Source organism: Vombatus ursinus, unplaced genomic scaffold (assembly GCF_900497805.2).
Source record: "Vombatus ursinus unplaced genomic scaffold, bare-nosed wombat genome assembly UNPS02014794.1, whole genome shotgun sequence".
Lineage (NCBI taxonomy): Eukaryota > Metazoa > Chordata > Mammalia > Diprotodontia > Vombatidae > Vombatus > Vombatus ursinus.
In genome coordinates, this window is record NW_020954572.1 from 1531941 (window position 1) to 1550491 (window position 18551).

The following is an 18551-nucleotide window of genomic DNA, read 5'->3' on the forward strand; positions in this document are numbered from 1 at the left end:
TTAACCATCAGGTAACAAAGGCTGTTGCCAGGGCCTATACTTGAAAGCTATTCAGCCTTGTAGAACTTGATGTTGGCATAGCTTTAAAAAAAAATCCAGGGTTACCTCCTACCATGATTAAGTATCAGAGATGGACTTTAGTTAAGGAGCCTAAGATCACATTATTGTTTTTGGCTGCTATGTTACTTTGACTCAACTTACAATAACTAAAACTTTCTCATGAGATCTACTTTTTAGTCATGTTCTCCTCCCCTAATCCCACACTTGAGCAGATGAATTTTTAACCTAAGTGTATCATTTTACATTTATTCAATCATTTGATCTTTGTAAACTATAAAACCATATAAATGTGAACTTTTAAAAAATTAGATTCAGCCCATCTTTCAGCCTGTTGAGAACTTTAATTAAAGAATGTCAACCCCTTTATCTGGGAAAGAAGTCCCTAATTGACAAGAACTGTTGGGTAAACTAGAAAGCAGTTTCTCAGAAACTGGTTTAGACCAACATCTTATACCATATACTTTAATAAGTTCCAAACAGATATGTGAACTGAATAGTAAAGGTCACGTCATATAAAAATATTACAAGAGAATTCACTCAGGTTTGAGTTCTTAACAAACAAAAGATAGAGATGATCATAAAAATGTTTTTATTGCATGAAATTAAATAGATTTTGCATAAACAAAATTGATGCAACTAGGATACAAAGGTAAAAAGATACAAAAATTTTTGTATCAAATATCTGAGAAAGATATGATGTCCAAGTTGTAGAGGCACTGAAATAAGTAAAACCAAAAGCCATTCCCCATATATAGGCAGTCAACGGATCTGAACAAAGAGTTCTCCAAAGGGCTCAACTATCAACAATGAACTATTAACAACAATATGAAGGAATGTTCCAAATTACATAAGAGAAATACAACCAAAAACAGCTCTGAAGTTTTGCCTCTCACCTAACAAATTAGCTAAGAAAGCAAAAAGAAGTGAATAGTCAATGATGGCAATGTAACACACTGTTGGTGGAACTATGACAGAGATTCGACCATTCTGGAAAACAATTTGGAATTACGCTTAGAAAGTTACTAAAAATGTCTATAACCTTTGAGATCCCATTACTAGGCATATATACTCCAAGGAAGTCAGGCAGTAATAAAAGCCAAATATCAAAATACCAAATACCAACGTATCTATGGCACAATTTTTTGTAGTAGCAAAGACCTGAAAAGAAAGTAGATGCCTTTGACAGCAGAGACTATTTCATTTTTGTCTTTGTATAGCTAGTGCCTAGCACATGATCTGGCATACAGTTGATGTCTAATAAATGCTTGTGGACCAATTAATCCTGTCATCCAACTTGTTAACTCTTCCTCCACCAGCACAAGCAAAACCCCCTAAATGGTTAGATGGTCTTAGTAGATAGTCTTCACAAGTTGCTATGGCTGAAAAATATATTATCTTGTATCTAACCTGGTAATAAGCCTCTCAGTAGTTAAGTCACTCCTCAGATGATAGAAAAGCAATTTGGCACCAGTTCCATACTTGAAGCTTTTACAAATAGATAGCACCTAACTTTTTTTTTTAAATAAAGATCAATACCATGTAAAGAAACTCCCTAAGGACAAGGAAATAATCTTATATATCTTTGCAACTCCTTCCAAGCTTAATACACTGTTCTACACAGAATGAAACCACTCAGTTGAGAGGAAGCACCTTCAATCCTCTACGTTATTACTTAGTCAAATTATTTCTGGGGAGAGGCAGAGGGAAGAGAGGGGAGGAAGTGAAGAATTTAGGGTCCATACCTATGATATCATAGGTGTAGAGAGCTCCTAGTGAGGAAACTAATTGTTCTGAAACATAGAGTCTTAGAGAATTGACTAGGGCACCAAAAGGTTAAGTAAATTCTTAGGGTCACACAGTTGCTACATATATAGAGAGAAAAGGCTTAAACTCAGGTCTTCCTGATTCTGAGACTGATTCAGTCCACTATACCACAGTGTCTTTATGTTAGTATAATAGTAGAGGTAATAATACTTTAAATGGACCTCTATGATACAAAGGAATAAATTCATTCCCATGACTTAAGTAATTTAACCCCTTCTCTTTGAGATTAATATCATTCATGATAAGATATACAAGTTGTTCCTTTTACCACCTTTTGCTTTTTCTTGTTTTTAAGTCTTGACTTAGCTGCCATACACACACACTCACACTCACACAAACACACACATACACATATACTAATATATACACTCATTCACACACATACTACAATGATTTTAGATGAGAGTCACAGAAGGAAGTGAAGGAAGACCAAATTTTTCCCAGAGTTACTTACTGGATCACTAAACACATTTCTCTATTCATTACCCATTAAAGGAAGAATCTCACTTCCCTGACCTTTCCAAGACTGGCACAGAAATGAATGTGCCAGGCTCCAATCACTGACTTAACCTAAGCTGTCTTATCCAATATCTGCTTCCAGTCCTTCTTTATTCTTTAGGAGGACATGAAGAAAAGTGATAGAAAACTCTGATCTTTATGTCCACTTACTGAAATAATAATGATAGGTGATATTTATAGATTTTAAAGTTCATAAAGAGCTTTACATCTACAACCTCATGAAGGAGATGACATCTGAGTTGTACTTTGCAAGAAGTTAAATATTCGGGGGCAGCTAGGTGGCGCAGTGGATAGAGTACCAGCCCTGAAGTCAGGAGGACCTGAGTTCAAATCCAGTCTCAGACCAAACACTTGACACTTACTAGCTGTATGACCCTGGGCAAGTCACTTAACCCCAATTGCCTAAGGGAAAAAAAAAAGAAGTTAAATATTCTTCAAAATGGAACTGAGGTGAAAATGCATTCCATACACAGGGGAAACCACTTGTGGAAAAGCATGGAAGCAATAGATGACATGTATAAGGACCAATTAGCAAGCCAGTCTGACTGGCATGGAAAATATGTAATGGAAAGTAATATGAAACTAAAAAAGTAGATGAGAGCCATATTATAGAAGGTTTTAAATAACAAGTTGAAGACATTGGATTTTTTGTCCTCAAGTCTGTAACAGGGATCTGTGGAAGATTTCTAAGGACAGTAATATGAGTTTTTCCATTTTCCACCTGTGTAGCCTTGGACTCTGGGTTTCAATTTTGTCAACTGTAAAATGAAGAGATAGGACTAGATAACTTTTAATATCCCTTTCAGCTCTAAATCTATGATTCTATGATCCGATAATCAGATTTATACTTTTAGGAATATAATTTGGTAGTTATGTGGAGGACTGATTGGAGAGGCAAGAGACTGGTGGCAGAGAAACCAATGAGGGTGCTATTAGAATAGCTCAGAAGGGAAGGCCCTCAGCATTTTTCCTCTAAATGAACGATCCAACAACATATTCTGCTCCCAGAGAATTATTAGTGAGTCTGGAAAGTCAAGAGTAATAGAGAAAAGAGCAATATAACCACAGAGAGAAACTGTACTATTTTCATCTGTTCTTAGTAAACCCATCGAGGGCTTTTATCCTTTATAGCATCCTAATGTCCAAGGTATGAATCAGAAAACTGCATAAAGAGATGTTTTCAAGGATGCTTTCCTTTTTTCCTCCTCATGAAACCATTTTACTTTGAGTTTATAAGAGCATAAGAACCTATCACTTACTTAAAAACTGGCAGGAGAAGAACTGATTTTTGAGTGAAGGCTGCTCTCTGTGCAGCTGACCCTTCCTCCAAATGAAGAAGGCTGAAGTCAGATTAAAATGCATTATTCATAGAGTTATCCCTAATGGGCATATTCTCCAAATGCCTGACACAACTGCCTCACAGCCCAAATGACTTTACCTTTTGATTTCTCTATATTAGTTCATGGTTCAGTGACAAATGCAAATTCAGCCAAGAAAAGAAGAAATGCATGTCCCCGTATAAACTGCCTGCATGAATACATCAAGAAATATCCTTTTTCTTACCATTTTCTTTCCTGAAGCTAATTTGTTTTTGTTATTTATTCATCTAGCTTTGATGCTAATAATCATTGTTTTCAGGGTTCTCTTAACCGCTGAGTAATTTGGACTGTCAGTGTTTCATTGCTGTCTACTGACAAGGGCTTATTAGAGCTGACTAATGGACCTCATAGCCAACCAACAACAGCACAGGGCCCTAAAGGGCCAGCACTATCCACACCTGCCCTCTTCAAGGCACAGAAGCCTTCACAGGTCCGAAGGACAGCAGCTTCAGAGCCTGTCTTTTCTTTAAGGGACACCCAAGTTGGTCTGATGTAGAATTACCAGAATTCTGAAGCTATCAGGTGCAAGGGGTATACACAATTGCCAACCTGCTGACTCCTATATCCTCTTGGGTTATTCTAAAAAAATGAAAGGTTCTTCTTTTCCCTTTGCTGGTCATACGCTTCTCCTGTTTAACTTTCAGGATATTTTGATATTAAAAAGTTATTTTTACTCAAAGGTAACACTGGTTATGATCCTAGTGGGTGAAAGGAGAGACAGAATAGAATAAACAGGGGTGGGGGGAATAGGATAAAGGGAAATACAGTTAGCAATAGTAACTGTGAAAAAAATTTTCAACTAAGTTTCTCAGATAAAGACCTCATTTCTCAAACATATAGAGAACTGAGACAAATTTATAAAAATAAGAGCCATTCCCCAGCTTATAAATGATCAAAAGATATAATCTATTTTCAGATGAAGTAATCAAAGCTATCCATAGCCACATGAAAAAATATTCTAACTCACTATTGATTGGAGAAATGCAAATTAAAACAATTCTGAGGTACTACCTCATACCTATTAGATTGGCTAATAGGACAGAAAAGGTAAATGACAAATGTTGGAGGGTATTTGGGAAAAATGAAACATTAATGCACTGTTGGTGGAGTTATGAACTGATTCAATCATTCTGTAGAGCAACTTAGAACTATGCCTAAAGGACTACAAAATCAGGCATAACCTTTGACCTAGCAATACCACTTCTAGGTATATATGCCAAAAGAGATAAAAAACAAAAAGGAAAAGGACCTATATGTACAAAAATATTTATAGCAGCTCTTTCCTGGTGGCAAAGAATTAGAAATAGAGGGGATGCCCATCAATTGGGGGATGGCTGAACAAGTTGTGGTATCTGATTAAGATGGAATACTATTGTACTATAAGAAATGATCATCAGGATGCTCTCAGAAAAACCTGGAAAGACTCGCATGGGCTGATGCAAAGTGAAATGTATTGTATACAGAATAACAGCAACATTGTAAGATGATCAGCTATGAATGGCTTAGCTATTCTCAGTATGGCAATCCAGGACAACTTTGAAGGACTTATGATGAAAAATGCTATCCATCCCCAGAGAAAGAACCGATGGTTTCTGAATATAGATTGAAATGTACTTTTTTTTAACTTAAAAAAGAATATCAGTACTCTTAAAAAGAGAATATTCACAATAATGTTTTGCATTTATATAGCACTTTAGAATTATGGCATAAGGAGAAGAGTATTGGGTTTAGAGTGAGAAGACCTATATTTCAATCTTGATTCTTCCATTAACAAGACATAACCTTGGGCAAGTCACTTCCCCTCTGGGACTTGTTTTCCTTGCACTTAAAATGAAGGGTCAGACTCAATGTCTTCCCAGGTCCCTCCCAGGTCTACATTCCTATGATTTTAGAATAAGCACTTCCACTGGTGCTCATGACAACCCTATAAGTGTGCACTGTGAGTTTATATAAATATCATTATTTCTATTTTACAAAAGAGGAATCTGAGCTTCAGAGAAGCCAGCCCAGGGGCACACAATTGGAAGTGATAGAGACAGGACTAGATTCCCATACTCCTGAATCCATATCTAGGTATGCTACCACCACACAATTTTGGCAACTTACGACAGAAAAGGCCAATGATTATCTACCCAAGACTAGTTAAAGATTATTTTTCCACTAGGCACTATACCCAGTTCTGACAACACATGTAGATGTTTGGGGAATTTTGCCTCTTTCCCCGGGTCATCTAACCCTCTCCTCTATAGATTAGAAAACTGAGGCCCAAGGAGGTAAAAAGTTGCACAATAAGTTATTAGAAAAGAGATGACTAGAATTTGGGTCTCCTGACTCACAAGCCAATGCTCTTTCCTCTGCACCAAATGTATTGCCTCTTAGGTAAAAGGAACAACCTTTTGTTATTAAACTCCAGCCTTTGAGAAAAATCTAAGTGCTCCAACTTCTGAAATATTTTAGGGGTTAGGGAACAAGTGACAGGGCACCTGGCAACCTTGCCATCACATTGTCCTCGTGGTCACATACTCTTTGTTATCTCATAAGCAGAGATCAGCTTATTACAGCAAAGGGAACATGTTGGAGAATGGTGGGAATAAAGATAATAAGTGTTACAAGTTATTAGGGAATAAAGATAATGGAGGGCCTTGAATGCCAAGCTGATAAGGTTAGATTTTTCATGGTAAAAATCAAAGAGGGCTAAAAAACCATGCCATATGATGATCCTTTGAAGGAACTAGGGATATTTGACTTGGAATGGATTTGGGAACTCGATTATTATCTTTAAATATCTTCAGGGCTGTTACATGGGAGAGAAATTAGACATAATTCTACTTGCCTCCAGAGGGAAGAGCTAGGAACAAGGTGGGGAGGTGGAGGACAGTTATAGGGAGGTGGAGTCCAGTTCAATATAAGAAATAACTACCCAACAAGGAGAATTATCCATAGGTGGAATGATCTGTCTTGGGAGGTAGTGAGTTCCCTATTATTGAAGGACTTGAAGCAGAAGCTGGATAACATCTTATAAAGGATGTTGTAGACAGGATTTATACTTTGGTTGGGGATTAGACCAGATGACCTCTAAATTCTCTTATGAACCTGTGTTTCCATAAAATAATCAATCTTAAGGAAAATTATTCTTATAGCAGCTCACAAGATAGATTGGAAAGGAGAGAGATTGGAATTTGAAAGAAAGATCAGTTAGGAGACTGCTTTAGTAATCAAGGCATCAAGCCCTGGACCAGCTAGTGCTGGTGGCAGTGAGACTAGAGAGGCAGGAATAAATCTGCTAGATGACTTCTACACTCCTTTCCAACCCTAAAATCCTATGAAACATTTGAGAATGAGGAAGAAAAATCAATCTGGCCAAACATTTGGCACAATAGGAATGTCCTGGTTACTAAGCCAAGTGGAAGAATGAACATCAGTGCAGAGTAATAGTCAGAGCATAGTCTTCATAAGACATTTTATTTGCTATCACTGAGAAGACAGGGACTATGGGATTTAACCCTACAGTCCTCTATCTTCCTTCATTCTTACAAACATGCATGGGCACCATGAAAAGGATTAGAAGTGAGTTAGTACTCTACCTGGACCAGCAGTAGTAGGTTTGTATCTGGCAAAGGAGACTTTAACTTCAGAGCTTGGAGTAGCTCTAAGACAACACTACGAGACAAGTAGAATTTATCCCGTTCCTAAACAAAAACAAAATAAGGGAGAACAAGGTTTCTAAAAATTCACTTAGCATAGACCAATGTAATGTCATTGAGTGCTTCAGCAAGATGCATAGAAATGAAAAACGTGACTACAGGATGTATTAAGAATTGCTTATTGAGTTGAATGGAAAAATGAAATCGAAAAAGAAAATACCCCCAAAAAAGTTAATTTCAATTTGCCTTTTAAGCACTAAGAACATGTAATTTGATTAACCAGGGAAAAGCAGAAGATCTACCTCCTAAATATTGTTAAGTATAGGAAGCCTTCCCCATTTATAGAGGGAGAGTTTCTACAGATCCTTGAGAAGAAATGAAAAATCCAATTATTCTTGCCTTCATAGAATGAGCCTAGTATAACTCTCTCATTTTAGAAATGACAGTACTAAGGAGGTGGAGAGATGACAGCCACAGGCCCTCTGACTCCAATTCTGTGCTTCTCCACTACACCAACGCCTTGTTTAGACAGCTGGTCATGCTTCTTTCCAAATCTTTTCCTTCAATTCTTTGGTTCAATTCAACAAACATTTGCTACAGTAGCTCCTCCTATATGTAAGGCTCTATGACTATATTCAAGATATAAAACCACAAATATTATAGTCCCTGACTAATTCTCTGTGGAGGATCTGGGGGGGGGGGGGGGGAAAAGAGGGAAATTAAGGTTAAAAAAAAAAAAAATAAAGTATGTACAAAGTAATTTCAAAAGGGAGGGGGAACTAAAAACTAGGGGGACTGAGGAAGAGTAGCAGGAAAGGTTGTGCTTTGAAAGAAATCATAGATTCTGCAAGTGGAGATCAAAAGGAAATGACTTACAAACATGGGGATGGAGGAGTGGGTGGATACTGCCAATGCAAATGCACAGAAGTAGGAGATAGAATATTATATATGAAAAACAGCTATTAGGCTAACTTGCCTGGAATGGAGAGCATATGAAGAGGGGTAGTATGGAAAGGTAGGTGGGAGCAATTTAAATTCTTTAAATAATGAGACTTTGTATTTTACACTAGAGACACTAAGAAGACAACAAAGGTTTTTTAATAAGGCAGTGATATGGCCATATCTGTATTTTGGAATGTTGGTTTGGCAGCTTGCTATGCGAACTGGAGAGAAAAAAAGGGACTGAAAGATGTATTAGAAGGTTACTGCAATAGCCCAAGCAAGAAATGATGAGGGCCTGAGCTAGGGTGGTTGTGGTTTGAGCAGAGAGAAAGGGGGGTGGGGGGAGGAAGGAAGGAAGGAAGGAAGGAAGGAAGGAAGGAAGGAAGGAAGGAAGGAAGGAAGGAAGGAAGAAGGAAGAAAAGAGGGAGGGTGGAAATTTCAAAGAAGGATTAAAAAGAAGACCAAGCCTGGTGTGTAAGATTGTATTACTACAGGCGGTGTAAGAAATAAATTACAGAAATAAATCATGAGGCAGAGAGAATACCATGATGCAATGGAAAGAGAACTGGACCTGGTACTGCCTTTGTGGACTTGGGCAAGTCACTTCTCCTGTCTGGACCTCAGTTCCCTAATCTGTAAAATGGGGTTTTATATAAAATTATTTCTATGATCCCTTCTAATTCTAAATCTCATGGTCCTGTGATATGAATACACTCACAAAGAAAAGGCCATAATATGAAGAGAAGGAAAAAAGGGCAGGGCAGAGATAGAGAAGAAATATAGATAGATTAAACAACAGAAACCCTTGGCAAGAAGTTAGCATTTGTTGAGGTAAACAGAGACATCCTTATGAAGGAGCATTTTGCATGGACTATAGATGAGGGCAAAAACAGAGACCCTACTGAGAAAAAAAAAAACTTGCAAAATTTTTGAGATAGGAAGGGCAAACTTCATATGTTCAAACTTCATATTTTCACAAGCATAAAATATCTTCTTTCTATCCTGCCTTCTGTTTTTTCCAATAGAACAGTTTTAAACCACCTCACAACACTTCTGCATCTATTTTCCATGCAAGTAGTAGTTTTCCATTTTCTAAAGGGGAAGCAAACAACTCTTTCAGCTCAACATAATGCAATTGAGAGACCATTAAGAAAAGACGACAAAAGATGAGATTATAATCTCAGAGTCCAAGAGCCAGAGTTGGGAAGATGAAATCAATGACAAGAATTAAGGAGTTACATCTTTTTTACAAATGACAAGCCAATATTTTTCTGTTTTAGGATGAAAGAATGATATGTGGAGTAGATGTACAAATTATTCACGGGATCATAAGGACTTGATGGGACCTGAAGAAAGCATCTAGTCTATACTTATGGTATTATGGAAAGTAGAATCGTTAAGACCTAACTTTGAATGTCCACTCTGATACTTGTGAGCTGTGTGACCTTGGGCAAGTCACTTGAGGCTCTACAAAATGGAAAAGGTAGAATCATAGAATCTCAGCATTGAAATTGGAATGACAGATTTCAGGTGCTTGAATATTGCTATCACATCCCTTCCTCCATTTCCGACATTCTTCTTTTCTTCATATGCCATGGTTAAAATCTTCTCATCTTCCTGGTCACTCTAGAATACATTATAGTTTTTCCATATCCCCCCTACAATTTGGAGCCTAAAAACAAACATAATAAGTCTGACCAGGGAAGAATACAATAGGCATACAATTACTTAATCTGGATACTATGATTGTGTTTGTGCCGCCTCAAAGAACATTCATTTTTTCAGTTGCCATGTCAGAGCTGGTTCCTCTTGAGCCTGTAGGTCCTTCTCACACAAACTGCTTTCTATTGATTCTCTTTTACTGTAATTGGGCCGTTGAGTTTTTAATCTAAATATAGGCCTTTCTACATATCACTATTACATTTTTTTCTTTTCTGGATTCAGGTCATAGGATCATAGAACTTAGAACTAGGAGGAATTTAGAGATCACCAGATTCTTGACATGAAGCAGCATGAGATAATGGAAAAAGCACAGGACTTAGTATAAGAAGAGACTTGGGCTCAAATCCTGCACTCTAACACCAACTACCTGTGTGACCATGGCAAGGATTCTTAACTTCTCTGAGTCTCAGTTTCTTCATCTGCAAAATGGAGACAATACCCATATGACCTTCCTCATTGGTTTGTTGTGGGTATCAAATACAATAATGTCTATAATGTACTTTGTAAACCACAAAGTTCTATGAAAAATGTCAGCAATTGTCATTTGGACCAACATTTTAGTATGTCAAAATCCATTTGGATCCCAATTCTGTTATTCAACCTATGTATTAGCTATATTTCCCAACTTTGGACTATTTACAAATGTGATAAGCATGTATTCACGTTTAAATTATTAAGTTAATCATTCCAGTTAAGTTACTAATAAAATAAACAATTCTCATTAAATTAATAAAATAAAAATGTAATCCAATTAAGTTACTTATAAAAAATTACATAGCACAGGGCCAAGGACAGAGCACTGTGGAACTATATTAGGGACTTTCCTCCAGGATGACATTGTTCCTTTAAAACCCCACCCCTCCCGCCCTGACCTCACACTTGGACTATTGCAATAGCCTACTGGTTGGTCTCCCTGACAAAAGTCTCTCCCCACTCCAGTCCATCCTCCACTCAGCTATCAGTGATCTTCTTTGAGTGCAAATTTGACCATGTCATCCTCCCCTCCCCACTCAATAAACTCTACTGGCTCCCTATCACCCCCAGGATCAAACATAAATCCCTTATTTGACAATCAAATCCCTTTATAATGTACTTGCCCACTGTTCCAGTTTTCTTACATTTAATATCTTACACTGCCTACCCCACACACCCACACATACTCTACAATCCAGTGACAATGGACTCTGCTATTCCTTAAACAAGATACTTTTCCCAATTCTGGGCATTTTCATTGGCTGTTTTCCATATCTGGAATGCTATCAGTCTTCATCACCTCCTGGCTTCTCTGATTTCCTTCAAATTTCAGCTAAAATCCCACCTTTCCTAGTCCTCCTTAATCTTAGTTCCTTTCCTTGCAGACTATCCTCCTCTTTATTCTCTACGTATTTCATTTGTACATAGTTATGCATGTTGTCTCTCTCATTAGACTATGAACTCCTTGACAGCAGGGATTCTCTTTTACCTTCCTTTGTATCTCCAGTGCTTAGCACAGTATCTGGAGCACAGTAGGCATTTAATAAATGTTTACTGACTGAATGATGACACTCTTATGGTCTAGTTGTTCAACCATTTCTGAATTCACTTAATTCTACTAGCATCAAAAGATATATAAGACTGTCAAATATGTTGGTGAAATCTTCTCTCACAGGGCTGTTGACAGAGCAAAACAAGATAAGAGATGTAAAAGAATTTTGCAATTTGGAGTCAGATAGTATTATTATTGTTAGTATCATGATGATGATGATAATGATGATGATGATGGTGATGATGATGAGGTAGCTGTAGTAGTATAGTGGGTTCCAATCTCATCTGTAAAGTGGAGATAAAAATACCTATAGTACCTACCTCACAGGGTTATGATGAGGCTTAAATGAGATCATGTAGGAAAAGCCTTGGCAAACCATAAAAGTACATATAAATAACTATTATATCTAATTTAGTTCTGTTACTTATGAGTCATAAAATCTTGGATAAGACCTGCTACCTTCCTGAGCCTTAGTTTCCTCTTCTGTAAAGTAAGAACAATAATACCGAACCACCTAACTTACAGAGTCATTGTAAGGATCAAACAAACAATATAAATTGCCATATGAATATAAGTTACCATCATCATCATCATCACTTTGCATTCTATTTTGCATTCTTTTCCAAACTGTTCATAACACTTTCTCCTTTCCTATTCCTTCATCTATTAATACATATAAAGAGGATAGGGATTGTGTCATATTTTTGTCTTTGTATCACTAACACCCATACACTGCCTGGTATATAGTAGGATTTTAATAAACCCTTGTTAGTTGATCAATACAACTCTTTTTTAAGGGTTGTGTTTGGTTTGCAAAAGGCCTTTCCTGATTCCCCCATTATTTCTGCTTTCCTTATCCCCTCTAGATTACTTTGTATTTACTATGTATATATTTTATTCTTATTTGTCTATATACAAGTTATAATCTTAAGGTCCATGAGGCCAGGAATTGTTTCTTTTTTTCTTTCTTTTTTATTGCCAGTGCCTTGCACATAGTAAGTATTCAGTATTTTTTTAAACTGGTTTGACTGTATTCAAGACACAGACTAAGTATAATGTGTGTAAAAGCTTCATTTTAATGGTATATATTGGGCCAAAGGCCAAAAGACTTACTAATTTCTTTACATTTAAGGGAGGAAAAGTTTTTCAACACAGTCTGGCACACCCACTATATTCTTCCTTACCTTAGTAAAAGCTCTGTAACACAAGCCACACAATTCCACCAGGTAGGCCAATGTGAACACAGCATTTTGAATGACAAAGCTGAGTAGTTTTGAAAATGGTTCCAGCAGACTCTGCAATGGGATATGGGTTGAAGAAAATCAATTGCTGATTCCTTCAGCATAAATAAATAGAACTAAAATCTTATAACGCTGTAATAAATAATTTTTTGCTTAGAAGGTAGCCGAGGAGGCTACCTTTGTAGCCAAAAAGTTGTTCAAGAAAAAGCCTCTATGTATATAAGGCATACTAGAAACAAAGCATCAGACATCAGAAATGCAGCTTCACCCAGTGGCTCAAAGTACAACAATCTATCATTGTTATTGCTTGGAAGAAATCCAATTCTTTCCTATGACATCATTTCTAAACCCACCCTCAGTAGTGACAGGCAGCATGGCTCAGTGGGATCAGAGAACTGAATTGACTAGAATGAAGGAATGAAAAGAAACATCTGCCATCTTGTGTTGAACTGTGTTTCTTCTAAAACATCTTAGCATATAAATACCAAATATTAGCAGTTTGTTATAAATATATACATATACATATAAAAATATGTGTGTATATATACACACATATGTCCAACCTATGTGCCTAATATTATGTGCAAGGCATTGTGCTAGGCACTGAGGACATAAAACCAAAAACAAAACAGTTCTTGCCCTCAAGGAGCTTACATTCTTGGGGATGCAAGGGAATGGAGCACCTAAGATGTAACCAGATACATAACTACAAAGTATATACAAATATATAGAAAATAATATAAAGTCATTTCAAGAGGGAGAGTACTAACATTTATTAAACACTTAATCTTTAATCAAGTACTATGGTTGGTGATAGCGAAACAAGGATGAAAAATGACAGCTCTTTACTTAAGCCAAATCTGAGGGCATAAGGCATATAAGCATATAAGTATGATATAAGGTAGAATGAAGTAAATGCAAAGGAATGGTCTACACAAAGCCCAATAAGAAGGAAATGTGAGAAAGGAGAGATTATTTTCAGCTATGGGGCTTAGGGAAAGTGCATGCCTGAGGCAGACCACAAAGGAAGACAAAGATTTCAAAAGATAGAAATATAGAATTAATGTAGGACAGAAGGTAACCTCTTGAGAATTCATGAAGGCAGGACAGGGCAATAACTCAATACAACAAACATTTATTTATTGTCTACCATGTGCAAGACACTATACTAGGACCTAAACCAAAACAAAATAGCCCCTCCCTTCAAGGAGTTTATATTCTATAGGTATATAGATAAGTAGATAAGAGGTAATATGAGGAGTGGGAAAAAAAGCATTAACAACTATGGACATCTAGGAATGCTTACAGAGGGAGAAACTATAGAAAAAAAGAAAAAAGGGAACTGGAAAGAACAAAAACTTAGAGAATACCTATATTTAGGGGACACAGAGGGAATTTATCTGATGAGGGAGAAAGAATAATGAGAGGTAAAAGGAGAGCTAAAAAAAAGTTAACAGAAAAAAAAGTTACAGAAGTTACAGAAGACAAATAGGGAAGAATTTCAAGAAATTTAGGGTTATTCTGGAAAGCAATATGGAACTATACCCAAAAAGTTACTAAACTGTACACACATTTTGAAGAACTGATACCACTATCAGGTATCTACCCCAAAGAGATAAAAGAAAGAAAAGAGAAGCAGAATTGGTCTGAGTGAATACAAGGGTTGGGTCAATGACTGGAATCAGGTGAGCAATTTCAAATGCTGCAAAGGGGTTGAATTGTAAATAAGGTTAAGGGCTAAGGAATCATTGGATTTAGTGATAAATCACTGATAACCTTTAAGAATTGTTCCTTTTGATAAGTTGAAGCACAAACCTTGGCTTGGGAACTAGATGTGACTAAGGTATCTGTTAGGAAAAGTAAAAAGATCAAGGAAAAATAAGTAGTCCACTTTGGATGGAGTAGAGTACATGAAAGAGAAGAGTGAAATAAGACTGAAAAAGTAGGTTGAAGCCAGATTTTAAAGAGTGTAGCATAGTAAATAAAGAGCTGGCCTTGGAACAGGAAGACCTAGATTCAAGACCTACCTCTGACACATAACAGCTAGCATTTATAAAGTGCCTACTATGTGTCAGGCACTGTGCTAAGCACTTTACAAATATTATCTCCTTTGATCCTCACAAGCACCCTGGGTTGTTGTTGTTGAGTTATTTCAGTTGTGTCTGACTCTTTGTAACCCCATTTAGGATTTTCTTGGCAAAGATACTAGCATGGTTTGTCATTTCCTTCTCTAGCTTATTTTACAGATGAGGAAACTAAGGCAAACAGAGGTTAAGTGACTTACCCAGGGTCACACAACTAATAAGTGTCTGAAGCCAGATTGGAACTCAGATCTTTCTAACTTCAGGCCTAGCACTCTATCCATTATGCCATATAGCTGCCTAATATACTATATAACATACTAATACACATATGGATATCTGACCCTGAGCAAGTGTATTTCCCTCTTAATGCTCTACGAAACTTTCTAAGATGATAAGTTAAGAGATGATGCTAACTTCAATTGGCAGAGGGGGTTTCCTCATCTAGGAGTTCCCTGCACCAAGGAAATCACAGGTCCAGTCCTTATCCCTAACCTTAAATACCAGACTACAGAGCTTGTATATTATTCTATTTGGCAATGGGGAAATCACTGAAGGTCTTTGAACAGGGGAGTGACATGGTCAGACCTGTGTACTAGCAACATTGCTTTTACAGATGTGTGAAATAAGAATTGGAGAAGGGAGAAAGCGAAAGCAGGAAAATTTATTTAGAAGGCCGTTGTATAGTTCAGGCCAGGGATGATAAAGTCCTGAACTAGGGCATGCGTTAAAGGTGGGAGACACTGCCATTGTAGACAACAAGATTTGGCAACTATCTGGATATGAAAAATGAGGAAGAGAAAAGAATCACATATGACTCTGAGGCTTTGACCTTAGGTGACTAGGAAGGTGTTGATACTACCAAGCAGAACTATAGAAGCTGGGAGACATATTGGTTTGCAAAGAATCCTCCCTACCCTTTCTCCATCAAGAAGTTCCCAAAGTGGGTGATACTGCCCTGTGGCAATGCTGAAACCATCCAAGGGGGCAGTAGTAGCCTCAGGTGTAATTGGGGGGGAACGTTGAATAAAAATAAGAGGGCAAGGGAAGCATAAGGAAAGAAAACATAAGAAATTTTGAAAAATCATTCATATGTGTTTCATCCATTATATAACAGAGTTAAAATCGTAGTGGTTACATTATTTTCCAAATAAACACACAAAATGCAAGTTATAACCAATCAGTGATCAAATCCACCAACAGGTCTTAACAAGCCAGTGTTGGCAGAAGAGCATGTGGCGCAGGAAGTCCAGTATGCAGCAGCAGGAATATGTGTGTGTAATGACTTGTTTACAATACGATACTATATGGTTACATGACCCAATACTGCATCATCAAAATTCCAATGCAGGAAAAAACCACAAATTTATAATAAATTATTAAATTTAAGATGTGTCATTTTAAAAAATTATACATTTTTTGAAATGATGCAAATTTCAAAATAAAAACTGTTAAAGGGTCAAAGATTTCCAGGGAGGGGAGTGCTGAGTATTTTTTTAAAGGGGGCAGTAGGCCAAATAAGTTTGGGAACCTCTGATCTAAATCCTATTCATTCATTAAGGCTGAGTTCCATTAAGCCTTCTCTGACCATTTCAGCACCTATAGAATTAATGATACCTACATACCCACTCAGTTGGCATTTATCAACTCCTGATAAGCATAAGGTGGAGGCTATATGGTATAAAGGAAATAATGTGAGACCTGGAGTCAGAAAACTTAGGCTCTAGTCCTGGTTCTTTCACTTACTAGCTAGGTTACTTGGAGAAGTCACACAACCTCTTTGAGCCTCAGTTTCTCTTTCTGTAAAATGAGGATAATATATCATCTATCTCAAAAATTTGTTGTAGGGGTCAAATACACTAATTACGTAAAGGAAACCATACTTTAAAAACTGTACTTTACAGTAATATACATAAATATTAGCTCTTCCTTGTTTCTTAATATCTGGAGTTTAAGTGTCATCTCCCCAGACAGATGGGAAACTTCTTGTAGAAAGGGAATAAATACTTCTTTGTATTCCTATATCACGTCACATGGTAGCTTGGACATGGTAAGTACTGGATAAATATTTATTGATCAAAGGATATACATTCAATGTTATCACTTGCTCTGAGCAAGTTAAAGAGTATCTTTTTATAAGACTGCTCAAAAACTTTAGATTCCAGAGCTGCTTTACTCTACATTTGTATTGATCTTGAAGTACATCTGAAGGTGGCCCAGCTTATAGACCCATCCTTACAACAAGCATACAAAATCTACAGAATCAATGAACTTCAGAGAAAATGGGACCTCAGAGATCATATAGTCTAAGTGGACTTAAACAAGGATCCTCTCTACAGTAGTCAGCCTCCTTCACTAATGAGGAGCCCACTACCTCCCAAGGTAGCTTGTTCTACTCTTGGATAACTCTAATTTTGGGGAAAGTTTTTTTTTCTTTTATTAAGCCAGAATTAGCCTCTCTTCAATTTCCATGAACTGTTCTGCCACCTTGGGCAACCACAACAAGTTCCCTCTTCCACATGACAAATCTTCAAATACTTAAAGATTGTTATTATGTTCCTATAAGCAAAGTAACATGGTGGCATGGAAAGGTATAAAACTCGAGTCCCTGCATGCTGCCCTATATATGAACCAGATTAAAATGTAACTGGGAAATATTTAACAAGATGAATGAAAATACAATATAACACAGATAATGTTAATTTGTGGTATTCTAAGTCAATGTGTGGCCCACAGGGATCCATCTCTATTTGAGTTTGACACCAGGGGTATAGCGGAAAGAGCACTGGATTTAGAGTCAAAGGACCTGAGTTCAAGATTCTATATCCTGCATGACCTTGGGAAAGTCACATCTCTCTCAATTTGGCAAAATGAGGAGGTTGGACTGGGTGGCCTCTAAGAACAGGTCTTAATCCTATGAAACTTCTGAAACAAGCAACATGCTGCCTATCCCTCCCAGCTCTATGTCTTCCTCAAATCCAAAATAGCCACAGGAGATCGAAATAACACTGCAGATAGATCTAAGTAGTAACTGAAACACAACAAACCATTTCACATGCCTATACTGTGACATGTCACACACCATCATGACACTATACTCTAGGCTGGGAAGAAACAAGAGGGTGTAAAAGAGACATTTAATAAACAATTACTACTGATCTACAATGGTCCCATATCTGGGTTTTTTTAACATAAAAATAATTTTTAGGTAAAGTTACATCATACATCTAAGAAGAAAGAACACTGAATTTTCTGTCAGAAAAACAGACTTTGAGTATTGTACACCAGCCACGTGATCTTGACTTAATTACTTGAAGAGACTGTCTCTTTATCTGTGAAATTGGGATAATAATGCTAACACCGTCTACCCCCACAGGGTGGTTCTGAGGACCAGGTGAGACAACGGAAGCAAAAGAATTTTGTAAACTGTGAAGCATGATATAAATGTAAACAATCGTTATTTTTATGATTATTATTATTAATCAGGAAGAACATACCCTTGTAGCACTGGTGGTAGGTATCTTCAGGAGGCAGATCATTATTCTCAAACTGGAATCTAAAGAACACTGATCAAAAACGAAAGAAGAGCTGAATCAGTACCTTTTTTGGTCTGT

The 18551-nt window shown here is 37.0% G+C and overlaps 1 protein-coding gene across 2 annotated transcripts in view; it reads right to left on the reverse strand.

Moving 5' to 3' along the window:
- The window catches only part of UNC79 (unc-79 homolog, NALCN channel complex subunit), a 285579-nt gene that overhangs the window by 34922 nt on the left and 232106 nt on the right, over window positions 1-18551 (reverse strand). For both annotated transcript variants that reach the window (XM_027869844.1, XM_027869843.1), the window contains 3 exons: window positions 18435-18503; window positions 12800-12910; window positions 7367-7471 (listed from right to left, as the gene is read on the reverse strand). In XM_027869844.1, the coding sequence (XP_027725645.1) occupies window positions 7367-7471; window positions 12800-12910; window positions 18435-18503 (285 nt within the window). The remainder of the gene's footprint in view (window positions 1-7366; window positions 7472-12799; window positions 12911-18434; window positions 18504-18551) is intronic.